Genomic DNA, 26,375 nt, shown 5'->3' on the forward strand with positions numbered 1-26,375 from the left:
ACTGAGAAGACTGAGTGCTGATACGGTTTTATGCCATCAGGGTCTCATCACCTGCAGGACAAAGATTAATTCATCAGGATAGTTTTCCCCAGTGGGGCACAATTCCTCTACAGGAAACCACTATACAACCCCTTTATAAATGAATCATATGTATCTTAACATCAGCAGTACCATATTCCTTGCTCAGATGCCTAACCAAATTTTGAGGATCTGGAGCAGGTCTCTAAAAGCTTGAGCTGAAGGAACAGGTGCCCAAGAGATTCCCCTTCAGTGGGAGCGTGTCAGAGGCAGCAGTGACATTATACTTCATATTATGGTCTTCAACGTGAAGCCAACCTGTGACAATCTGCTCTACCTTACTAAAGCCAAAAGTGTTGATAGTCGAGTCAGAGACAAAACAGTCCCAAGTCCTCAGATACCCAGGACAGATTGATACACAAATCCTGGTATTCCTGAACAAAGGGAAAGGATATCAACTGAAGAAAAAGCCAACATAAGAAGTACACAGTGTTCAAATGTTCGGAAGGGATTTTTTCGTAAGGGCAAGTAGCAGCAGAATGAGGGGAAATTGCTTTAAACAGGAAGAGGGTACATTTAGACTAGATATTAAGAAGAGATTCTTTATTGTAAGGGAGGTGAGACACTGGAACAGGTAGCCCAGAGAGGCTGTGGATGCCCCCTCCCTGGAAGCATTCAAGGCCAGGCTGGATGGGGCTTCGAGCAACCAGGTCTACTAGGAGGTGTCCCTGCCTATAGCAGGCGGGTTGGAACTACATGATCTTCGAGGTTCCTTCCAACCCAAACCATTCTAAGATTCTACGAAATAGGGGTCAAGTTACTTGAAGTTTAGGGTCTGAGCCACTTTCACCTAAACCTGTAAAACTCAAATATTCTAGTTAGCATTTGGAGAACATATATCATGGGTAGCTATATTACAGGTACACAGATTTCATGATAAGAGGGAATGCCCCCTGTCAAGAATGAAACAAATACAGAATACTCAGAAAAACAATTGTTTTTTACAGTATTAGATAGCATAAATACTATAAGTATTGTTAAGTTTACTAGCATATATGATGATTAGATACTTAATAAATAGCTGATTTTTTCAAGTGCCTAGTTGTGTAGTAGCCTGTATTTCTGATTGGAGAATCCAAACAAGACCTGTGATGCAGCCTCTGTCAAGTCCTCCCTGATAGAGCCTTTCTGAAGCTGAGGGAGCTGCTAACAAACGTACAAGCTGATGAACCTACCAGAAAGTTTGCTTGTCCTGGCTTTCAGTTTGTGAGGCAAACCAACATCCATTGCCATTTGCTCCATTTCCTCTTTTACCTTCTTTTCTGGCAACCCTTTGAGCCGAGCATAGAACCAGATGTGCTCTTCCACAGTCAGCCTAGGGAACAAGAGCAAATTCAGGGCATAAATGTGAGCTGGAATTCATCCTCGCATTAGTACTACACAAAGCATATTTGTTTGCTTAGATAAACATCTTTTAAGACTGAGTTTGTAGAAAGCAGCTACAGATTGGGTACGTTCAGTCTGGGCTTGATTTCAGAATGCCGCTATTCAGCACTAGTGCAAATAATATTCCTTTTAAAGGGCTCAACAAAGTAACCATAACACCCCAATTCAGCAGGCAGTGCTAAACCATTTAGCCAAATTAAGTTTAGTGTAGCAGATTTCTTTGAAGAGAGGAGAAAAATGAGACTGCATGCTCATGTCAATAATTCATAGGCACATATGAACCCACTAACAATTAGAACACTCTTATACCAATCTCATACCACCCTGCTGTCTGTCACCACTCATACAGTTAAAGATACAGCTGTCTTAGCTCAAATAACACTAGTTTCCCAAGGAACCCAAACTTTCAGCAGCACCAGCCCTGCATCAGATGGATGCTACTCACAAGTCAAACAGCACGTTGTGTTGTGGACAGACACCCAAGTTTTGCCTGATGGTGCTGAGCTCCGAGCGGATATCTTTACCCAGGATGAAGGCAGTACCAGAAGTAGGGGGGAATAAGCCAGTCAAGATGGACCTGAGGAACAAAAACAACAGATTCCAGCACTAAGTAGTGGCTGCTGTACTTGATATAACGGATGAGTGAAGAGTGAGAGAAAGCCTTTGGGAGCTCCCCCATCAGGGAAGTAGTCCAAGAGATACATATTACTAATGGATGAAAAATTGGCTCCAGTGGTTTTAACGCAGTGATCAAAGCACACCCCATGGTGGTGCTTGAAGGAAGTATCTTTTTTTCCTCTAAAAGCTTCCCATCCTTTCAAGCTCAACTCATTTCCTTTCACTGATAAGTCAGAATCACAAATGAGATTACTAAAAAATGTTGCCAGCAGATGCATTCAGGCACAGCCTCAACCTGAATGACCTCCAGTTTCAATCCTCTGTATCTGTGCATCTTCTAAACAGTTGCAAAATTGGAGTAAATCAGCAAAGCTCCTCTCAAATTAGTGAAGCACTTTCAGTGGAGCTGCACTTCACTTGTACAGCAATCACATCGTACTGACAGGAACAGTAATATTTAGAAACAGTTCCACCATATTAAGGTATTACATTTATCTTACATGGTAGTGGTTTTCCCTGCTCCGTTATGTCCCAGAAACGATGTGATCTGCCCTTCATAGAAATTCAGTGTGAGACCATCCACAGCAACCTTCTTGCCATCACGATAAACCTTCACCAGGTTCTGGATGGAGACACCAAGACTCAGATGCATAGGCTCTTCCTCCTTGCAGACTGAAAGGAAAATAGAGCAAAGTAGAAGGGGATATGATGGGTTTTAAAAACGTTTAACTATGTGGGAGTTCTAAGAAATATCACATTCCCCTAAGCCTGCGGAGATCCATGAAGAAATGAGCAATGTGAGTAACTGACCACATTTCTTACTCAGTGACAGAAATCTTCCACGTAATATCCTCTTAGTTCTTTTCATTCTACAGACTGCACCAGGAGCACAGGAATCTCCAGTGTCACTACAGTTGGCAGAAATTAGAGGAATTCACAGCTCCGAGGCTGGAGTACCTGCTTGGCTAAGTACCTTGGGTTTCTCTAAACACCTAATCCCAAACTGAAAACAAATGGATAACTAATTTTCACCTTAGCCAGGCTAGTACATCTGCCCTTGAACTCTCCTTCCACAAGAGAAGACCTGCAGCTTCCTTCAAATCCAGTGCTTACCTTCTGAGGGCCCCTTCTGGTCAGGATGAAGGTGCTGCCTGTCCTGGGATTCTTCACCAAACCAATAGGATTTTGTGAAAGGAAAGTACCAGGGTCTGGGAATTCCATACTGGCCTAAAGAGAGAAAAGCATTACATGAACTCAGCTGCAGCTGGTCATTTTTTCATCTCAGTTTTCAAAGCAAGAAGGAAACATTCCTCCTTCCACAAGCCTCTAGGTTAGGCATGGCTAAGATGATCTTTACTGCCAGCCTTTAGAGTAAATGTAATTTCTTTTCCAGAATTTTCATTTTAGGGTTAGAGGTTTTATGCTAGAACTAGTATGTGTGGTACTAATATCATCAATGCTCATCCCTCCCCACCGACCCCCCTAGCCAGCAGTATCTGAAGTATTAGCAGTTCATAGAAAAGAAGAGCTGAAATGCACCAAACTTCCTAGGGCTACCTGAGCCATCACCACAACAGGGCACAGCTTCTGTGCTGGGAAACAGGGGAAATAGTCACTGCTAGAAGCCACAACAAAAGGTCTATGCTAGTGGTATGGGATTTTAATCCATGACCTTTCTGCAGCTCTGCTTAAAAAAGCATTTGTTTTGCATCTTGTCAAAGAAGTAGGACATGAAAGCGTGAAGTTATAACCTTTCCCACTGAAGCAAATCTCACCTGGGAAGACAGACTCAATGTACCAGGTCATGACACCATAGAGGAACGTGTCGAACAACATCATCACAGCAGATGTAGTGATGCTAAAGCCATCTTCTTCTAGTGGGCTCTCAAAGAAATTGTCCCACTGAACACCAACTCCCTGCTCTTCAAACAGTGCGAAGTACTCGCAACCGAAGCCAAAGGCTACTGGTGACAACAGACTCTGCAAATGAGAGGCATAAACACACATGTTTTTCACAGCTACTCAATAACTGGGCACCTCATCTCTAGTGTAGGGCTCAAGGACATGGTTGAGAGGCCCTAGCGGAAAAGTCAAAAGTCTAAAGATCATGACTAGATCTGCACAGAGGGACTGGGAAGCTACTGTTGTTCCATTCAAGTAAGTAAAGTCTGAAACCTCTGCTGGACCGCTCTCTAGAAATCAGTTTGTTTTCCTACTCCTTCCATTATGCTTGGACTTTCACGCAAGGGAAGATACCACTAGATCACCCTCCCCAAGCAGGTAAGAAGCACTGTGGAGAAGAAAGTCATATAAATCCTGCCATCTTGCATATCTGGTTCTATAGCACTACAGCATACAGAGAGAGCAAGGGAGCTTAATGTAGCAGAATTACTTTCCTACCTAAAGCAACAAAATCCTCTCTGCCGGTTCTATTGGTCTCTTCACCAAGCCCAACTCTGGTAGACTCTTATGAGGTAAATCACCTTCCATTGCCCCATATCCACTAATTATTAGTGTCCAACTAAGAGTGATTCAGTGCCACAGTGGTAGAGGCCCAATGCCCTGGACAGTTTCCTTAAGACTTACCGCAAAGATCTTGAGTGAGAAGCTGATATAGTCCTGCCAGGCAACACACAGCACGTAGGGTAGGTACAGTGTGAAATACACAATGCCTCCACAGGCAGCTGCCAGATTGGCCCTGGAGAACACGGTGCTGATGAGAAAGCACTGCAGGATGGTCACAATGCCAAAGATTGAGAGGAAAACGAACACCACACTAGGGTCACTGTACGGCAGCAGATTCCCCATCTGGAAGAGAACAACAGGTACATCAGGCAATGAAAGAGCTTTCTGACATGGCTCTACTACAAGCAAGCCCACAGCACTGCTTGCTAAGGGGACTCTGGACAATGTGCATGACAGCTGCTGACCAGCCAGCACCCACAACCTCCTCCCCAGTGTGCCAACAGAGGCCACTGTATACCAGTGCTCTGGATTCTGCTGTCAGAGACCAAACTAGGGAGCTCACCTTGAGGATCAGCACGAGCAGACCTGCACTCATGAGAAGAGGAATGAGGCTGCTAATGAACCAGCTTAGCCAAAGGATGCCATTGTCAAGGCCCATAATCCTCATCGTTTCCTTTAGCCGGGCTTCTTTCTCATACACAATGCCCTTAATTATTACAGCTACTGAGTAGATCCAGGCTAGAGTCATGAAGAGAGGCATAGAACGGCTCATGACACGCAGAAATCTGAGAACAAGAAGGAAAGGGGCCAGGAGAACAAAGTGAGAAATACTAGTGTGACTGTGGGTACCACTCAAGGGCTAGTGAAGTATAGCGATTGATAAGGCTTCACTGCACAAAGCAGCCTAAGTGCATGCAGATTATGACACAGCATCAGTGTCTCACCACAGAATGAGGCCGATGGGTTTACAGCACAACACTGGCCCTGAGCAGGAGCCAACTCTAGTTCCAGCTCCCCTGAAGAGCAGATGTAAAGACCTGCTTTTCCTGGGGACTACTCTCAACTCTCTCTATAAATCATAACATATACTAAATCCTCATTGTGCTGCAGAGAAGCCCTAATTCAGGGATTAGGGAAGATGAGATCTGCTCCCACACTGATAACACAGTAAGTCATGCCTGAAGAGTGACTAAAGCCCAGGCCTCCCGACCCAGAATCCTGGAAGCTTCTGAAGCAGCTTGCATACATACATGTCATCCACATAACATGGATAAGGCATCTGCTGCACATAAACTCCCGTCTTCTTTTCTGTGCCTGTTTGCACCCTGATGATCGCCTGTTCTACCACATCCTGCAAGTAGGTAAAACCTCCCCACACATAGCGCATGTCCTCAAAGGGGTCAGCACGGGGACCAGGATCCCAGTACCTGCCAAGGGAAAAAAAGACGTTTCAGTTAGAAATCATCAAACCCTGTAAGAAATTCTTCACAAGGCAGCCGGCCATGTCTCACCCATCCTTAATCTTGTTGGTCCTTTCCACATTGTCAATGTCCATGCGTATTTTGTATTTCACATGCTGAGGGAGCTCTGTGCTGTTAGGAGCTATTTCAGTGAAGACAACACCAGCCCAGAACCTCCTTTCATCCAGAAGCTCCAAGGACTTATTTATAAGCCGGACTTCTGTGGGCACAGGCTCCAGTTTGTCCAAGTTGACACACTAGAGAGGGACAGATTTGGAAGTGTTTATGGAATCAGGTTAAACCAGAACATACTGTTGGTTTAGGAGGGACAAAGAAGAACTCTGTAATATCAATGCCACACCCAAGGAAAGGCTGCAGTGCTGAACTACTTTGTAATGGTTCACACTAGCCCAGCAACTTGCTAGAGATGTCATTTTATACTGCTTACTGGTCACCCACCAGGCAAACAAGTGTCACTGGCATATAACCCAAAGATCTTTTCTGGACAAGCAGTTAGGAAGCATTGTAATGGTAGCGATAAGATCCAACCCAAGCATCCAGTTTCATAGTCTTATGTTAACAACAGTCTGTTAACAATAATCGAGGTGTGACTCAAAGCCTCTAAAAAGTCAGTGGAGAGACTACCAAAGCCTTTGGACCAGGCTTCTAACACGCCAAGACCTGTTTCTGTTTGCACTCATCTGCCAAGCTGACTGAAGAACAAGCAGATAAGTTTCATTATAAGCTATACATCTTCCTCAGCTTCAACTGCTAGCTCCACTGTCGGCCCCAGCAAAAGCCCCAAACAGAAGTACGAGCTGCTACATGGCCAAAACAAGCAGCCATTTTCAGTTGCCCAGTAACAACAGAGTGGGAAACCACATGCCACGGCCAAAGCAAGAGCTTCAAGAATAAGGCCTAAAGTTAGGTTCCCACATCTATATTAAGATACCTGAATAAATGGTATTTTCTAACACACTGTGCACTCTGCCCCACCAAGACTGGTAATTTTCAGAACAGGGACTGAAGAGCACTGACCTTCCCTTCCCTGAAGCCACCCTTCCCAGTGAGCAGAATTCCAGCTGCAGCTGTCCCCAGCTCCCTGCCCACACCACAGCACAATCTTACCTCCATGAAGCGGGAGATGGTCTGAATAGCTCTGTCTGTCTCATTGAAAGCATCCACCCAGGTGTACACCATTCCATTATCTGTCTCAAACTCTTCTGGATGCTTTGACAGGAAATGGGCAACGTCCTCCACCGTCCAGTTGGAAGCTGGCAAGTGCAGGTCCCAGAGAGCCTTGCTTTTCAGCAGCGTCTGTAGTTGTTTTTGTCAAAGGGGAAATAGTTACCTTGAGAATCACCATTGGATCTCCCATCTTGTCATGAAAATGGTTATTATTGTCTTTTGAAAAAGTACAGGAAGCCCTGACATTACACTGGAGGTGGCCCAGCAGGCAGGTAGTCTAATTTTTGCTGTCTGTTACCCAAAGGTGTCTGTGTTGTCTCCTTGCACTGCTAATCATACCCCCTTTTTTTTTTTTTTTTTTTTTTTTTTTTTAAATAGTGTGAGTCTATTTCTCCATACGGAGTAGTTCAGCTCCCGGGGGGGCCGACAGCTCTGGGTACCTCTTTGTCTTCCACGCCACAAATAAGCTGTCAGGCTTGCTTTGCAGGCTGGCTTGCTCTACGTCCTGCCTCATCTCTTCCATAGAGAGGGCAGCAGAGAGCCATGCACAACCCTGAGCCCTGGGAAAACACTCTAAGCGCCGCCCAGGCCCTGCTCTGCCCTAGGTGGCAGCCGTGTCCCGGGCTCCGCGTGCAGGGGAGAGCTGAAGCTGACAAAAAGCCTCATCAATGCCTTCCCCACTTCTCGCATGCCAACGGGTTTTCAAAGGCAAGATACAGAGAACCAAGAAATATCTTCAGAGATGCGTTTGGCTGACCAGTGGTTGCCAAACTCTGGTGGCCTCTTTGAGCAAGTCTCTTCTCCCCACTGGGATGCAGGTGGGGAAGGCAGAGACAGGGGCTGAGTCCATCAGCTGCTAAACAGAAGTACCAGCACCAAAGGCCAGGTGGCTTTCTTATGTGTTTTTCTGTTGTGTCACTGACACCAGCTAAAACAGCCTCCAACAGCAATGATGACCTGCCTCTCTGCTCTCCCACTGTGAATAGTGATGTTTTCTCCTGTTTTAGCTCCCAGTTTCCAGAGGATGAGCTATGGTCCCCTAGGTGTATATGCAAAACCCTGCATCTGAGCTGGGGCACTTGGCACTAAAGCAGAACTGAGACCTGTCAGCAGCAATGTAACAGCAGGCAGCATTAACTGTAAGAACTACAGCTGAACTAAAGGAGAGGAAAAAAGCCAGCACAAGACAGAAAACTAAAAATTGTAACCAATAAAAACAGGAAATTGAATTTTTTGCCAGAGCAAAGAACAAAATGGAGAGGTGAGGGAGCTTCCCCATGTGCAGCTGTTAGTTATGAGCCAGAAGGCACCGGGTCACATGGTTACAAAAACAGAATCACGAACTGGGAAAACAGATCAGCCCAAGCTGACAGAGGAGAGCACACAAAGGAAATCTGAACAAACAGGATAGGCCACACGAGTTCCCCTCTTTGCAATCATCTCTGGAGGCTGTCTCACCCTACTCTGACTTGCAGCGAGAGCACCACACTTGCAGGCAAGAGGCTCAGCCTCATCATCCCTGAAGCAGCAACAAAAATGAACATTAGCTTGGGGTAGGGGCACACATCATCCTCCCTGGGGTTACCAGCAGCATCAGGCTGCAATTGCCTGAGATCAGTGAGAAAAGCACTTTCTTCTACTTCTAACAGAATGAAATACACCCAACCGTTTCCACAGTCCAGAAAGCTGGGAGCTGACAATCACCCAGCAGTACAGCAGCCTCAGGGACTTGTGAACAGCAGATGAGAGCAGCCCCAAACAGGCTGCTGTATGTTTTAGCCCATCCATGTAGAAGTGACCCATGCTGCATCTCTAAACCTAGCAGGATGCTGCCTGAGTACACAACAAAGTACTGCTGAATCCATCAGCTGCAGCAGGCAATTGCAAAGGGACCCCTACCACTGTAACAACAAGCAAAGGAACCAGAATCAGTCAAGTCTGGACTCATTTGAAAAAATTAAACCAATAAAACCCTCAAACAAGTAGGAATATTAACTCAATTGCAAATCAGTAACCGAATCCTGACTCTGTGAGCACACACTTCAGCAAACAGTTTGGGTTTGATTCTCACCTCTCTTGATGCCAGCATCTACAGAACTAACTTTCACAAAGCTAGTAGAGGCACAGGAGTAAGGAAAATTATGTCACTGTTATCTCTAGTATGTCCCATTCCTGGGGAAATGCAATGGGACCAGTCAGAGACTATTCTGCCCATCATCATGATTGGGATAAAGTAAGAATGAACTTCAAGGATAAGACCTAGGGAGATCTCTGTGTAACACCCACCCAGCACAGAAGTATAAAGACTCACTCCTCAGAATTACAACTGAGGGAAGGAGTGTGAACCTAGCTTCTTGTACTTTTAACAAATAATGCATGCTTTACACCAAGCACAATGCTCTGGGGAGCCAACAAGCAAGCAGAAAGCATGTCAAATCCAAACAAGACTCTCAACCCCTTGTTCATGATCTTGTAAGCGTGGCATATTATGAAGTGAAAAGCCACAGGATGATGTTTCCTCTTCCCCTGTGACCCCAACTATTACTAACTTAAGCATACCATGCTAACCCAAAAAAAAGTTTTCACAAGGTTTGTGCCAGATGATCACCAGGCATCTAGTTCAGTTCTGGAACAATAACCACTCAAATCTTATTGCACTCAGTAGAGCCTGAGGCCACATGACACTTTCTAGGATCTGATCTAGGCATATGGTAGCTCACTTTGTTGCTATCATGAAAGCAGCTGCTCTAGAGAGCAATTTTTACAGAGGAGTGCACAGCACTGGCAGCTGAACCTGTCACCAACTCCACAGGTCCGCAGTTCACAAAAATACCATCAGCCAGATATTTATAGAACATCAGGGCAACAGTGTGGAAGAAACAACACATTTCCCCACAGAGGTAGATTAGAAACAGCTGTTAAACACGCTCTGCTCCTGACTGTGCAAAGTTGTTAAATGGAGGAGTGCTCAGCACAACACAAGAATGGTACAGTCACAGCTTGTTTCAAAAAGAGGGTCACATGCATACTACCAACAAAGAAGCATTATCTAAAATAAATATTTTATCACTAACTGCAGAATACGATGCTTACGGTTCTGGTAAGAACAGCATACTGACCCGAATCAGATCCATTTCCTGACTACTTTCCATAAATGTCCAGATCTTTGGGCTTATCTCTTCCCACATCCCCCCGAGGTCGCGAAACACTCCCAGCTCCTGGAATGTCCTGTTCACCTGTTGGCAAAGAAGAGAGGAAGGTTATTTCCAAAACGTGGCTCAGATCCACTGTGGCTGAAAGGGTGCACTGACCTACCAAGTACTGAATGTTGCTTATACTCAAACAGCAATTCAGCTTCAGCAAGGATGGGAGTGAGAAAAATCTCGTGCACAGGGAAGGAAAAATACAAAGAGAAGTGCCTGTGGCTGAGGTAGGGCTTAAGGCTTGGTAGAGAATGTTTCCTGCTTGGAGATGAAGGGCACACAGAAGCAGCCCCTTCTCATTTAATAAAAGAGGTTGCTGAGGATGTTTGGGGAATTAGAGAGAACATTAGGTAAGCCACTATCAGAAATGATTAAGGATCAGCTGACAAGCAGGCAGTGGAGAAGACCCCTGATCGTTTACCAATGTCCTTCCCAGTCCCATATCCCACATTAGAGTTGCAAAGTCTGTAAGTAATCAAAAAGCACCACCAGAAATGTTTCCAGCAAGATGCAGAAACAGAGTTCAGCTTGGCTTTTTCTCCTTAGGCTTTGACAGCAAGTGCATGGGAGGTGAGAGATTAGGGACACTGCACTTTGTGGACAATCTTTCTAGGCTTGCATTTGGATTGAATTTAACACAGAGCAGCTTAGCTGTACAGTCAGAGCACATACCTCACACTACATATCAGAGGACAGAGTTAGAGTTACCTCAGCCATGATCTTCCTTATGGCTGGTGTGTCTGGAGTGTACAAGACCTTCCCGATCAGCAAAGGCTTCAAAGCCCTCCAAATAATTCTGGAAAGTGGGCTGGATTCCAGGTTCTTCATCAGCTCATTGCAATAAGGTGCTGAGGAGGAGAGGAAGGGGTGAGCAGCTGAGAAGCGCTGTGGCAACTGCAGGAGGCACATGCCCCATTTGTGTGCACTTTAAAGATGGTCAGAGTTGACAGCAGAACAGCTGTCTTAGAACAAAAAACTTCTTCTGCTGCACAGACTCACAAAATGCCCTTTTCACCCTAAGTCTTCACAGTTTGCCCAGCAAGTGCAGAGAATCTGCACAGTCTCTACCAATAACATCCATATTCATTTGCACAGCTTATGAAATCCACTTCATGACACATGACACAGTCAAAATCTGCATAGAAAAATGACACATTTTCAAAGGCTGCATGTGACAGCGGACCCCATTTCATGGAAAGTGTCCAAATAGCCTTCCTGGATTCTACACAAGACCCTTGAGAATTCCCTGCATCTTGATACCCTCCCTGTCCCTAAGAGTACATGCAGGGAGCAACAGCTGGCAGCTCAGACGCATGTATATAGTATTCTGAAACAATAGGGTATATGCTGACCCCCAAGATCACTTGCTTTCATCAGTGCAAGTTTGGAAAATAGTAGTCACTGCAGCCATGGAATAGATGGGATGTTACGCCATAACAGGGTTACACTTACTTGTGGAGTTATCATAGAAATTAGTTACATCATCTTCAGTGCTGTTGCCTCCAAAAAGTGCTTTGTAATTGTTGTCCTCATACCAGTTGAGTGATTTAATCTTGAGTCCTCCACCTTCAGGGTGGCCACAAACTATACGTGACACAGCCTGGTAAATCTGTGTAGAGGAGTTTGAGGCATTCACATTGGTCAGGAACATCACCTCTTGCCTCATGTCACTCCAACTCTTCATGCTCAGCAGCTGGAGAAGTAAGGGGGAGAAGAATGGAAATGGGGATAGGAACAGGATTACTGAAGGGAAAAAATCCTGCCATTCTCCTTCAAATCACCCATCTGTTCTTGAACCCCACCGGATGCAGTACTAAAAAGGAGACCAGGGAAAGCATGTTTCCCTCCATTACAGTGGGAAAGCGTAAAGTCTCTTCTTTATTCTATTTTCTTACACAATTTTCTGTGTGATTCCTGCTCCCCCTGAGCTCTCGCATGCAAGTTACTTCTGTGGTTGCACAACAGCTCACATTCCAGCAGGGTCCCTTCAATCCAGGGCGGAGTGAGGCAGAAAAGGGAATAAGGAAATAACGTGGAGCAAGTGAAGCTAATCAGGCCAGCCTCATTGAGCTGCAGGCCCTGAATTGCTGGCGGCATCACCTGGCACAATTCCATTGAGGTCAGCAAGCCTCTCCTGATATACACCAGGCAGAAAGTTTGACCTCCTAGGTCAGTAATGCTGCCCCTGCCCCAGCACCTCCCTATCCTCTGTCAACAGCATTCACAGAAAGCCCCTGAAAACAAGTCCAGCTTGCAGCCTCAGATCTGACTGCAGAGTAAGCCTTTTCTCCACTCCATATGCAGTCAACCACAGCGAGAAGTCTTCTCTTGCCCTATTTGCATGACACCTGGCACAGAGATGAAACATACTCATGGCTGGCTGGGAAGATGCACACTATGGGACTCATTTATCTGGCACAGCGACAACCTGAAGAAGCTGTCCTGAACAAAAGCACCAGGCACTTGGCCTCAGACACTCTATTAACATCTCCATACTCCGGGATATGGCCTGGCTACCACAAGGAAAAAAACAATGCAAGTCCACAAACAGTGTTTTTATGCTACCCTGAACCTCCATTCTCAGACTGGCAGAGGATGTAAGAAAACAGGTGTGCCCACACACACTCAAAGTCTATTTAGCTCAGTATCTCTGTGATGGTGACAGCAAGCGGATGTCAGGAAATAGGCAGGGCAAAGAACAGATATTTCCTGAGGTAACCTTCCAGATTCCAGCTCAGAGAACTTCTGTCTGTTTGCTAATGCAAAATGAATGTCTTCCATGGTAAACATGAACATTTGCAAATATTTAGCATCTAGCACATCACTGGAAAGAACTTCCTCTCCCTCTCCTAAGCGTGGCTGTTGTTAGCTCCATTCAGTACTGTAGTTTTTGTGCTGGCACAGAGTGAATATTTCTACTCTTTTTCTCTTCTCAACTCTATACATTTCTGTCCTGTCCCCAGCTCATCTCTTTAACAGGCTGGGGAGTCCCAACATATTCTTTGTTCCGTATGTGAAAGTCATTCCACTTCTTCATGTCTCCATTGTCCTTTTCTGAACTTCCAGTTCTGCTGCTGCTTTCCGGAAGAAAAGTACCTAGATTGGTACTCCATACTGAACACAAGGGCAAACCACGGATTTACATGGTGTTGTGATAACATATTCCACAGGTTGTTCTCTATCCTTATCTAAATCTTTTCCAGCATTTGATCTGATTTCTTGACTACTACTGAATATCAGGTGACATGAACTATGATGCTCTTGCTGTGCGGCCCAGAATAGCGACACGCACTAATAAGGGCAAGCAGAGCTGGTGAGACACCTATTGGAATTACTCTTCAGATGCATCTTGGAAACAACTTCTGATTGCCCAATTGCTCTGTCTTCAGAGTCACTCAAAGCCCTGTTGCCAATTTTGCTGACTGTGCCTTGGTTTAGACACCTTAGTTTAAATAAAATGCAGATATTCAAAGTCTAGGACAGCTGGCAAAGCCAGCCAGTGACAATCCAGAAAGCAATGGTGTCTTGTAACAGCTCAATCTCACTCTACCCAATGTAAGCAGAGCCAGTATTTCTGGCCCTACACTATAGGTAAGCCTGACCCTTTGTGTTCATCTGTAGTACTGTGCATGTTTCGTATGCGCCAACATCTGGACAAAAAAAATCTTGATGCTAAACAAAAGCTATTTTGTGTCACATACACAAGGAGTCTCTATTTTTAGCTGTCGAAAAACACATGACACATTGATATGATGGAAGACAGCTGTGAGAACAGCTAGAACCAGGGGATTTGGTGCTTGTGTCTAGACTTGCTTCAAGCATCCTTTCATCTCCTCACTATTCACTTCTGCCTTTGTCTGTGCCCTGGTGCCAATCAGTTTGGCAGGTTCAGGGTGACTGGCAGGATGCTAACAGTAAGGACATGACAGAAAAAAAACTGAGCCAACAGCTGCAGTTAAATACGCTCATGTGGATTTGGATTTGATTGATCTTTCTAACCAAGAAAGGCCAAGGCCACACTTCAGGTGTGACACTTTGAGCCTCCAGTTCAAAGGGTCACCCTGGGGAGCTTCTGGTATTTTAGGCAAAGCAGACAATTTTTTCCTCAGTAAAAACTCAGTGGCTTTAGCTAATGTGCCACCAACTCCTTAGGATAAGTAGAAGTATAGAAATAGAAGGCATAGTTAATTGCCACTAAGTGTTAACTCTCCAGCAGAGGGATTGCATTAATGAAGGTACTTTTATATGTAATCTCCAAAACAAAGTCTGAGCAGGCAGCTTTGTTTCATCTTTGGCACCAGCAATCTCATACTAAATATACAGAGTTGCTCTGTTCACGCCACTGGAAATGTTACTGAACTACTTCTCCCAGACATCAGACCTGGATGGGTGTTTCTTCACAGTTGCCCTTGCACTCAGAATTTAATCTGCTCTCCTGGGTTGATTTAAGGAGCAGAGGGACAGAGATCTAACCAGTCCTCACATCAAGAGACAAATATTTTCTTCAGACCATTCTCTAATTAAAATTCCTTGCTAGAAAGGCTTCTAGACGTGGCACAAACAATAGCTCTCTCCACCCCCTCAAGCTGCTGCCCCATGAAACAAGCAAGTGACTCCCTCCTTTTCACGCAGAAATTAGCCTGCCAGACAATAAGGAGTAACTTTCGGTCAAGCCATCTGGAGCAGCTCACACAGTACGCCAAGGAAAATGATGCCTTTGTTTGCACAGTAATGGGGCAGAATAAAAGGTAGACCTACCCAAAACAGCTGCCAAGGAAAAGGCACGCTATCCTAGGACATTTTCAGCCACATCAGCAAGCTGAGTATCACATGGTTTCAATTATTTTTATCCCAGGCAAAAAAAAAAAAAAACACAACAAAAAGAAATCGCAAGGCAAGCTTAAGTGACGTAACGGGAAACAGCTGTAACCAAACTCTTAAGGGCAGCCTTCCTCCCTCCTCTTCCCCCCCCCCAGCTAGCAGCAAGAGCTCTGCCATGCTCTTAACTGAAGCTGGTCCTAGAATCACCTTAATTTCTCAGTAGCTGAGAGCCAGCAGCAGGTTCTGGGCTGGTATGGGACACGTGCCAGTGGCTGCTGGTGGGTACGGTGCTGGTTCCGCAGCCAACCCTCCGTGGGAGGGCTGCACACTAACCCTGAGTGACCTGCTCCTCCACATGCACATGGGGTTACTGCCGTTCGTTGTGCACTGCTGGCTTGACACAGCCTGGAAAGCTCGCGGAGGGGAGGAGGAGGCATAGTTTGGTTTAGATGGTTGCGATTTCTGCTAGAGGGAAAGAATGTTTTTGCCTAGTAGCAGTACTTCAGATTCAAAGTCAGAGCCAACCAAAAGCAACAAAGATATGCTTCTGGCTCTGAAAATAAAAAATGGTTTTGAACTTCTGACTCACACTAGACATGCAGGGCTTTTTTCTTAATCCATCATTTCACCTGCAAAAACAAGTACAGTCTCTATAATACCACTATGCCTCTGCAAACCAGTATGTTTCACTGGAGCATTTCTCTGCCACTGTTGTGATGCCACTGCACTGGGTGCCCCACAAATAGCAGAACACAGCCTCTGCCCCAAAATACTACTTCTCTGAAGACAAATGGCAAAGAGCACTCTGTAGCTGCTAAATTACATACATCACCTCTTCCACACACCATATTCTCAAAAAACCCAGAGGACAGTAACAAACCCTGGCATGGCTTGCAACTGACAGAAAAAAAAACATAAAGGAGACAAACCTCTCTGTGCAGTTTTGCAAGGCGCTGCTAGTCAGCAGATATATTGCAAAGGTAACTGCTGAGAAAGTTAGCCCCACAGAAAACTTAATTCCTGCACTCCCTGGGAGGACCCAATCGACAGCCACACACCTGAGAAACTCTTATGGTGCCTGTAATTCAAAGTTCTGTGCACTGAGGAGTTGCATAGAGATGTTACTTCTGCCAATACAGAGTGTATGGTTCATAGAATGACAAGGGAGCTTCAAAAACAGCAAGGGATTTGACTGTTTTTGACTGCACCAAGGAGAAGTGCACTCCTTGTACCAGATGACAGGTTAGGACATCCACCACACCAAGGTATTCTTCTGACACAAAGAAGCTACTTACCTCCTTGACAAGCTTTCCCAGGCTGTCCCTCAAAGCCTCCACAGTTTCTGACAGATCCCGCAAGGAGGAATTAAAGAAAAATTGTCTCTGCAAAAAGAGAGAAAAAGAAACTGGAAGTCACTAGCAGCCAGCAATAGGGAAATTGAATCGTTGTAAACACCCTTGTAAAGAAAGGTGGTAAGGACTGTTTACAAGGCAAAGTGATTGATGGGGAAAACAATGAGCTGGCTTTCTGAGCAACCTTGAGCTTAAGCTGTCACTGAAGCTTGAGGCTTCAGTGCTCCATAATGCAACAGAGACACCTGTTCCATTCCCCACAGCCTGGGCACATAGATACCATGATAGCCATAGCCATCCCAATAAGATGCTACATGTATGTATGTATGCTTACAGCACAAATGATGGCTTTTATTTCAGGTCAGAGAACAAAGACAGGCTATAAGACAATATGCCAACAGATCTGAAATCCTGAAAACCAGTGCTGGAAGGGGAAATCAAGTATATATAAAGGGAGGGAATACTAATTGGTAGACAAAGGATTTCAGTGAGACTCCCCAGCTCAGATGCTCAGAAATCTTGCCACACAATGCATCTTACCTTCAGATAATATTAATCACCTAAATCCTCCCATCAAGCCTTGACATTTTCAGACTAAATCAAGGATATATTTTAAAAGATCCTGGTTTCATAAAGTAACTGCTACACCACCAAAAGAGAAATACTGATAAGTTTCTAGAGATGGATAGCACACCTTTTTGGAAACTGCACTGCTCTAGGATTTCCTTGCCTTAGGGGACCCACTCTTTCTTTACTTGCTCTCCATGTAACTGATATGCCTGGGTTTATCTCTTGTTCTTTCTATTACATTTCTATATATGTTAAAGCACTACCATGTATGTGAAACATTCCATGCGAGAGAAGCATCAAGATCTTCTAGCTTAATAACATGAACACAATCCTTTTCTTCAGAGAAATGAGGATTAAAATAATTTTCTAAGATTTCATGTTCATAACCACATCTGAAAGCATGCTAAGGTTACATCATTTTGATACACACAGGAACAGTGTAGACCTTTGATTTTAGCAGAAATCTTCTCGGCTGAAGCCTTTTATTTTCTTATCTTCCCCAGGGCAATCTCTGGAAGCAAAGTCTAGAAATGTTCACATGTTCTAGCTGATATGTTGAAGGGTAGTATGAGCTGATAAGTGTCAGCTGGTATAAATGGGCACTGTTCCACTGATCTGCTGCTGAGGCATTTATACCTAGCTAACTAGTGAATGTTCAGTTCAAGCCTGCTCCAAAGGAAGCTGTAAATTCATGGAGGCTCTCAGTAACTTTTACTGAACACAGGCATAAAGGTTCAGAGGAACCATAACCCAACCCAGCTAGAAGAGAAGTAGTTCAAATTCCTGCAGGCTAAGACCTTCAAGACTTTATTAGAGGAATATAGCTAACAAATATCAAAGCTGTGTAGCTACATTACCACTTTAGCAATGAGACGAGGGAGAACATCCTAGATTCATGCAGTAGACAAGTCTGGTCAGTTCCATTCACCTCATCCAGCTTTGCAAGGAATTTGTGCTGTTTAATGTATTCAAAAATGATTCGGGGATAGGGTGGATGAGGAAGAGTTTTCTGATGATACTAATTGGTTCAGAATAGTGAAAGTCAAAAGTGAATTGCAAAGGATTAGTGAAAGGACTCATGTTGACATACTGTTATAATATGCCAAATAAAATTCAGTGCTGCAAAGTAAAGTACACGCGGAGGAGACAGTTCTACCTTGAGATATCCCTGGATATCTACTGTCACTCAAAAAAGAGATTTTAAAATTAGAATGAGATCTTAAGCATAGAATGATAAGACAGATCAACATAAATATAAATCCACAGTTCATTCCTATTTCTCAGGAACTAAGTGTCATTTGGGATCCTCCACCTCTAAAAGAATACAAGTACAGAAAAGGACTGCAAGCACAATTAAGATATGAATGGCTTCTGAAGGAAGAACAACAGCCTACAGTTCTTCCAAAAGAAACTGTAATGACAAATACAGGATATGACAGAGGTCTGCAGAATTACAAATAGGATGGAGAATGTGAATAGGAGATGATTGTTCACTGTGCCTCACCATACAGGAATAGAGGACTTCCATTCTGAAGATCAGTTTAAAACAAACCAATGGAACTACTTCATAGATGACCAAGCCAAAATGGAGAAATTATGTAGACGTTATGCAGTGCTGAAGAAAAAACATGGTTTTGAAAAAGGCTAAGAAAACTTCATAAAGAAAAAAAGCTTACCAAAATCTACTGAACACTAAGATTCTAGTAGTAGTTGAGGAAGTAGCACTGCTGGAATAGCATTCAAGGGAAACAGCTAAACAGAACCTTAGTCCTATCCAGTATGCAAGACTCGTGTGAATTATGACACTCAAGGAGTTTTTAAATACACTAACCATAAGACATGTCATCAGTTTCCCTGTAAAATAACTTTTTGTAGTGGCTCTCAATAGTCATCACATTCAAAAGTGCCCTCTAAATTCAGTACTTCTAAAGTAAGATCGCTCCCACTGTGACAGTGTATTTACTAGGTGGCTGCACTAGAACAGTGTGGGGGGTAATGACTTGTTTTCCAGTGAATGCTGGAAAACATCACCTGTCTTCTCTAGGCACATGGCAGAAAGAAAATTCTTACAGGTTTTGAACAGAGCTGCCCTGTACAATTACTGTGCTAGCAGCTCGTAAGTCTTGCCTTCATGTAGACCTGTCCTTTAGGGCACACAAATCTCTTAGTACTCTGGGGTTACACACTGCACTCTGTGCTTGCATGTGTGCACTTACAGGACTCAAATTAGGGAAATACTTCAGGTAACTACAGTTGATTGCAAAGTCAAGAGAAGCACTGAATATACTCACCTGTCCTCTCCTGCTCGAAGGGATACACAACTGTTTAATATGCAGGAGAATACATCTGTATTCAAGGTGTCAGAAGGTCATAACATAATCCAGTTATTTGCTACATAACAACACCTAAATGCCTTTGTTCAGCAACACCACTCTGCTGTGTTTGCTTTGAAATAGTTACCACAATTTTATGCTGATCTTAGTGGAAACTTAACACTGAACTTTGCAGAAAAAATCACATGCTTTATGTTTCTGCTTTTGTTTCCTGGGAGTGGAAGTCCAAAAGTACAGCTGCTTGAAATCATGATGTCATTGTGCTTGACTGAAAACACTCAAAAGAGCAAGGAAAGCCACAAGCTCAACTGCAGCATGTATTTACATTTTCTAAAGCCATTTTCTCAGCTGAAATGCACTTACTATTCAATGCTTAGTTCATGCTAACCATATGACAAAATACCAACTGCGTTATGAAGGAAAAGAACAACTGGATTTTCATGTGCTCACCCATACTCCTTCAAGGACCATTACAGTACATGAGCCACAAGATATTTATGGCTTACTGCAAACCCACACTACTGGAAGTGAATGCGGTGAAGTCCTCCTCGAGAAGTACTGCAGAGATGAAATCCCACAGGAGCAGTTTCAATTGTCTCTGTCACTTAACTTCCTTCCCTCAAGTTGCTTACAAAACTGGCAAGGTTTGAGAAGGTAAAAGCTGTTGCACAGACAAGTAATTTCATGCTCTAAGAGCCCTCTCCCAAAACAACATCAGTCTGTTGGAATACCTCTGACTTATTGACACTGTTCTTGATAAGCACAGGATCCTGTAACCTTCCCCATATTGAAGAGTTCTTCCATAGGATAACTTGCTGGTCTAGCACAGAGAGAAAGTTGAAGAGAAAACCTGCATATGTGGTATTAGAAGCTCTATTTCTGTTTTTTCTCCAAATAGCTTATTCTGCCTCAATTCATTTTCGTTTAGTACATCCAGTGGAAGACAAACCTCAAGAAGACAAGCTTGCATTCATCTTTATACAATGTCCTACGGCCTTCAGTTCTTATGTTGGGCACAAGGGCTTCGTGGATGAAAACAGATACATGAGTCCTGGAAAACTGAATTTGGCTTTTATAAACACGTGTTGCTTCTGGTGGAGTGAATACTCCATCCAGAAGGAAAGAGGATCCTCTGCCATGAGGATCTATGATCACTTCCTGATTTAATTCCACGTTTCCACCAAAACAGCCCAGCCCAAATAGGTCTTTATGTAACAGAGAACAAACCTCCAAGCCTATGCCATCTTGACTTTGTATTCTTACCCAAGAGAGCTAGCTAAATGAAAGTCACACAGAGGATGAACTGCAGAGCTAGAAAGCTTCGTGTACACTTTTAATTGGAAGCCCTTTATCTTTACTGTACTAGTCCAATTTGTGCAAAGTTCAGGCTGTTCTGGATAGAAGAGATGAGGAGGTATGCAAAGCAAGTGTTGAGATTTTACCTATTTTTAAAAACTTTCTTTGCACTGCTGTGACATTCAAAGCTCATGCAATTCACCATGCAGCTGTAGTAATTTTCTTTTTAAAACTGTGCTTTGTTCAGAATTTGCTAATAATTACTGTCTTGTTATGAGTTACCTGAATACTTACTTCTCCCTCAGGCTGCAAGTGCATAGAACGCTTACAGATGGTAGAAGCAGATGATGGCATAGGGGTCTCAACCCAAACACACATCCAACTACTGGACTCCCAGTCTTGTACCAACCCCTTCTTCATCCTTCAGCGCACACAATCATGTTAGTCACTTATAATCCAGACTGATTCCCTAATGCAATTTGCTGCACGGTCTTGCAGAGAGAACAGCAAAGAGGAATGTAGAGGGGCAGGAACAAACATGTGGATGCTGGCTGGAGTTTTCCGGATGAAGTGCTCAAGAAACTACAGCCAGTCTATTTTCCAGATATTTGAGTGGAAAAAATTCTGTGTTACTGTTGAAGACCTCAGTGCTGCATTTATAGAATACTTGTTTGTTGTTGAAAGTCCCCTTCACCCCAACAGTATCAACCTATTATTTTAAGATGCTTTTTCTCTGACTCTTCAAAAACCAACACAGGTCAGGTCTCATCACATGAGCCACAAACCAGCCTCTAAATTTCTGTACTACTTGCATCTGACTTGACTCTTACTTTTACTTACTAACATCAAAGACATTTAAGCAAAAAATTAAAAACAAATCTCTGGGATAATCAACTTGCTACTTTTGGTTTGAAGGCTCTGTGGTGGATAGGGTGTATGCTAGCTTCAGTATGCTTTTCCAAGATTTGACCCCCAGTGCCTTTAATGATAATCTATTAATCAAAAGCATTCTTTGTTTAAGAACAGAAAGTCCATTCTTTGTTCCAAGATGTTACTGCAGGTCAAGTCAGTTTTTTAGCCTTTAAAGCCACTAAGTTTCAAATGTGTTGACATGATCCTAGTGATGTTTTATTCATTTTGCCCAGCCATTTTGAAGCCTGTTGGTCTTATTTCCCTAAGGCATTGCAGTAGATTTTACTAGCCTGTTAGGACTTCTCTGAAGGAAGACTTCTTAGACTTCTCTCTATGGACCTTTACAAGATGGTGTACAATTCACAACAGGTTTACTGCTGGCTTCATGGCTTGGGCTTCTGTAAAGACGAGATCATGAACAAGCTTCTCAGAAGTCACCCAAATTTGCACATATTGTCCTTATCTACATGGCTGTTGCCGAGAGACACAATCACAGTAGCTTATAACTGTTTTCTTTCAGCAGTAAACAATACAGATGTAACAACAGAGACACAGATAATGTTGTGTATCTGCTTCTGTTGGCTACAATGTAAAGACTTTCAAAAATGAGAAAAGTGATGCTTGGTCTTCAGAGAGCCCAGAAGATCAGTGCTGACTGGTACTAACTGGCAACTTTCATTCCACTCAGTTCCTAAAAATCTAGCATCTCTGAATGATTTAAAGTACATGCACACATAAACATATAACTGTACGTAAGAAATTGCTTATCGCCATCAGTTTTCAAAATAGCTCATTTTTGTTACAGGAAAAATAAAGGACATATGGAAAACAGAAAACGAGCTGCAGAGAAAAGTAAATGACCGCTGTGTACTGCACTGATCAGTAATGTGATTCCAGTACTTGTTAATGATCTCTCTTTGACTGGGGACAAAGCCAACTAAGTGATACATGACTTTCTGTTCTGAAAGGCTTGTCAAACCTGGAAAACTCCTGTAGCTCAAGTTTATTTCTTCCAGGACAGACAAGAAAGTGTTTGTTTCAGACTGAGTTCTGTGGTCCCTTCTCTCTGATACTTTCACCACTAAACTCTAAAAACTTTTGCTTTTGTTCAGATATTGTGGAGTAATATATTTTTTAGATAAACAGCTAATTCTGCTCCAAACTCCAAATACCCCATAAATGATGCATTTTCTTGAAATTCAATGAGTTTTGAAGCACTTGCTCCAAAATCCATTCAGTTCTTCAACTTTTTAAACAGTATTTGAAAGTTGACTCTTTCTTTGAATTAAATCTGCTCAGAGGTTGTGGCCTGCTACTGGCTAGAACCTCTGCAGTCAATGGCCCATTGGTAATTGCAGCGGTGAATTTTCAGTACTCATCAGGAGTTGGTCTAACATTTGGAGTCACTTCAGCTGAGATAATACAGTTGACCAAAAAACAGTGACAATCAAGCACCTGTATGTTACTACACAACATAAATATTCTCCTCTTGACAAATTAAATATAGTTTACATGCATTTACACTACGCAAATAACACAGCAACAGAAGGGGCAAGAAGTTCAAGCTTCAGCACTATAGACTACAGTTCTTCTTTCTCAATACCAATATAGAATTCACTCTGAAAACATGGTCATAAATTCCCAGATTGAAACCCCTTGAAAATATCACAGTGTCAATGACTGCTTTCTCAGAAGTGTGACCAGCAGACTCACCTGAAGAGGCTTCAAAGGATCCAGGTTAGCACGGAAGGCTAGCTCGGCTGCATGGAGTGTTTCCTTTGGTAAGGTGCAAAGGAAGGCTTCAGAGTCCATGGCCACTGAGCGATTTTGGATTGTAAGAAATTCAGACAGTGCTGAGCTATTGCAGAGATCTCGTAGTTGCATTCGGTAACCGGACACTATGACCTAAAAAAGCAAGAAAAGCAAATAAATCTCCTCACGTGCAGGATTCATTGCACAAAGCTAGTTATCACCTCTACAGAACTAACCATTCATTGTAACAATTCCAGATAGAGGGAAGAGGGCATTTTTCTTTAGAAGTTGCAAGACCTTGACCCATACGTAACTCTAAATTCCAAGAAAAACATGTTTCCCTTCATAGTACATGGAGAAAACGTGCTGGAGGAGGCAGGTCTCTCTCCACGTTCCTGCACACGTGCACAGAGCAGCAGTAATCCTGTCCTCCTCAGCAGCCATCTTCTCCAACCAAGAGCACATGCATTTCCCAATCTTCAATCTTCTGGGAAGTGAGCCATAGAGACAAAAAAAGGCTTGTGTCAAGACACAAGTCTGGCAAATATATGTGAAGGGCAACAGACCTATGTTCCAAACTCCTTAGTTATATATATGCCAGCCACATTTTCTGTGTGGTCAGGATCAGGATCACCTTCTCCTGTAGCTCTGATACATCTCTTTACTAATAGCCAAGATAAACATTTTGCAATGTTTTGGAACAGATAATCTGCTACCAAAATAAGAATTATTCTAGAGACTGCAAAAAACAAGAGATAAGATCCTAGAGTCTTCTTTTACAGGCGTATTTTTATTTCAGGTGATGGATTGCTAGTGGATAAGTTTTTCTCATCCACATGAAATCACCTTGTTTGTGAAGAAAATGCATTAAATTGTTCTGAATAATCACAAGTACCTTTCAGATCTGGTAGCCAAGTTTGTTTCTTTACTAAGGTCAGTATAGCATCTGGATTTGCTGAACAAAAAATAAGTACCTGGCAAACAGGTACACACTTCATAAAGATGATGAACACGGGGAAAATCTGGAATCTTATTTTGAAAAGATTATTTGTTTGCCTTGGGGCTAGACGGAGTTAACAATTTTATTGTGAACACGCTGTGAACAACAGCTTTATGGTTCATATCTTCTGTTCTTTTGTAATACCCAACACGAATTGCCCAACCTCCAGCTACAAATAAAGAGAATTGATTTACATCCAAGAGTTAACAGTTCCTGAATCATGCTGGGTAAGTCTGAGAATTTTCTTGTCTTTCAAAACCAAAAGGGCATCAACAATCCAGGAGAAAAAAAGTGCACTATGTTCAGAAAACAAGCAGATATATTGAAATTTCTAATGCAACACTTATGCAAACTTTTAACTTTAGTCTGCATCCAGATGCCAAAAATAGGATGTTTCTATGCTGTACCCTGGGGTGAATAAACAGAATAGTTCCTGCATCAAGACAACTAGCCTTCTGAAATAGACTTTTTTTTTTTATGCCAGCATTATCAGTATCACTTCATAATCATGCTCAAGATTGGATATTTATATGGAACTGGGATGAGTTTCAGGAGATGTGGGCTCAGTGAAGAACAACTTCCCTGAGTGGACATACAGAAAGCCAACATGTCTCAGTGTTCATTCAGAAAACTACAAGACCTAAGATCACCAAGGTTGGAAAAGACCTCCAAGATCATCCAGTCCAACCATTCACTAACATCAGTATTTCCCACTGAACCATGTCCCTCACTGCAACATCTAAACTCTTGAACACCTACAGGAGTAGCGACTCCACCACTCCCTTGGCAGCTTGTTCCAGTGCCTGTTTCAACACCTGATCACTCTTTCAGAAGTGTTTTTCCTAATGTCCAATCTGAATCTCCACCAACACAACATGAGCCCAAAACGAGGAGGAACAAATCCTTCTACCATCGTCAGTCACTGTTCATATTTTTGTCAGTTTTACCCGCACAATCAAAATATGGCAGTCACATGGTGCAAGATCAGAGCAAGCATTTCTGCCTGCTAAAAAATCTGTTTGCTTTTCCTTTTCCATTGCTTGAGGGAGAATGAGTACCTAACCAGTTCAACTCTTTTGGTCACTCTTTTCCAGAACCATCTATAGCGTGTTTTAATTTACTATGAATTTCAAGCAAATTTGTTTCAAATAAAGCAAAACCTGTTATTTAGAACAGGTAAGAATTTTTTCCACTGTTCTTAGTACAACTTATCTATAACTTGTATGTTTAGCTGTCAAACAGTGCTGATACAGATGGCTTGACAGAAGTCACTGAAGAATGAGACAATATGTGCAAGCAGGCAGCATCTGTAACTACATGAAAACAAAGTTTGAAAGAACTATTCATCCATTTCAAAGAAGAGATCTGATCTGGAGCTGGGAAGCAGACTGGATGGATTTCCTTCTCCTTCTGCAGTCACACTGACTTAAGAGGACCACAGGTCTTCTTTTGAAATCTGAAGTAACCAGATCTGATTTCTGCAGCAGAAAAGATGCTAGTAAAAACAGGCTAGTAAAAACATATTCTGAGCTTGACAGTGGTAGACAGGGCCTCCAGCCCAGTCACAGCAGCCTATGTCTAGAATAGCAATCATGGCAACAAAAGAGTTTCATGCGAGATCACACGTGCTACGTAACATATAAGTTTATTGTCTTTCTTGAAGAGTTGGTCACAGAATAAAACACATACTTCCCTCTCCTGCACAGGAATCCATGGCAGAGTGGCACACAAACCATAGTCCAGTCTATGCTCAGCAGCAGAACAAAAACAAACACTTTTTTTTTAATTTCTAATCAAAGAAGAACAGTTCCAACAGCACTACCAATGTAACTAATGTTTCAATGGGTGGGGGAAAAAAAAAAAAGAAATGGGAAAGAGGAAATTCCATTTAGCCTGAGGGATACGAGGCTACTTTCTAATGCTGATCAAAACACTTTCAT

The 26,375-nt window shown here is 43.1% G+C and overlaps 1 protein-coding gene across 4 annotated transcripts in view; it reads right to left on the minus strand.

Annotated features, from left to right (window-relative positions):
- ABCA1 (ATP binding cassette subfamily A member 1) overlaps positions 1–26,375 on the minus strand; it is a 91,458-nt gene that overhangs the window by 21,077 nt on the left and 44,006 nt on the right. For all 4 annotated transcript variants that reach the window (XM_090132133.1, XM_031607731.2, XM_031607730.2 and 1 more), the window contains 15 exons: positions 23,397–23,588; positions 16,516–16,602; positions 11,852–12,092; positions 11,108–11,247; positions 10,316–10,432; positions 7,137–7,325; positions 6,060–6,265; positions 5,799–5,975; positions 5,111–5,333; positions 4,669–4,890; positions 3,858–4,062; positions 3,196–3,309; positions 2,583–2,754; positions 1,910–2,041; positions 1,254–1,393 (listed from right to left, as the gene is read on the minus strand). In XM_090132133.1, coding sequence (XP_089988259.1) covers positions 1,254–1,393; positions 1,910–2,041; positions 2,583–2,754; positions 3,196–3,309; positions 3,858–4,062; positions 4,669–4,890; positions 5,111–5,333; positions 5,799–5,975; positions 6,060–6,265; positions 7,137–7,325; positions 10,316–10,432; positions 11,108–11,247; positions 11,852–12,092; positions 16,516–16,602; positions 23,397–23,588 — 2,557 coding nt within the window. The remainder of the gene's footprint in view (positions 1–1,253; positions 1,394–1,909; positions 2,042–2,582; positions 2,755–3,195; positions 3,310–3,857; positions 4,063–4,668; positions 4,891–5,110; positions 5,334–5,798; positions 5,976–6,059; positions 6,266–7,136; positions 7,326–10,315; positions 10,433–11,107; positions 11,248–11,851; positions 12,093–16,515; positions 16,603–23,396; positions 23,589–26,375) is intronic.

This window comes from Phasianus colchicus, chromosome Z (assembly GCF_987193195.1).
Source record: "Phasianus colchicus chromosome Z, bPhaCol1.hap1.1, whole genome shotgun sequence".
Lineage (NCBI taxonomy): Eukaryota > Metazoa > Chordata > Aves > Galliformes > Phasianidae > Phasianus > Phasianus colchicus.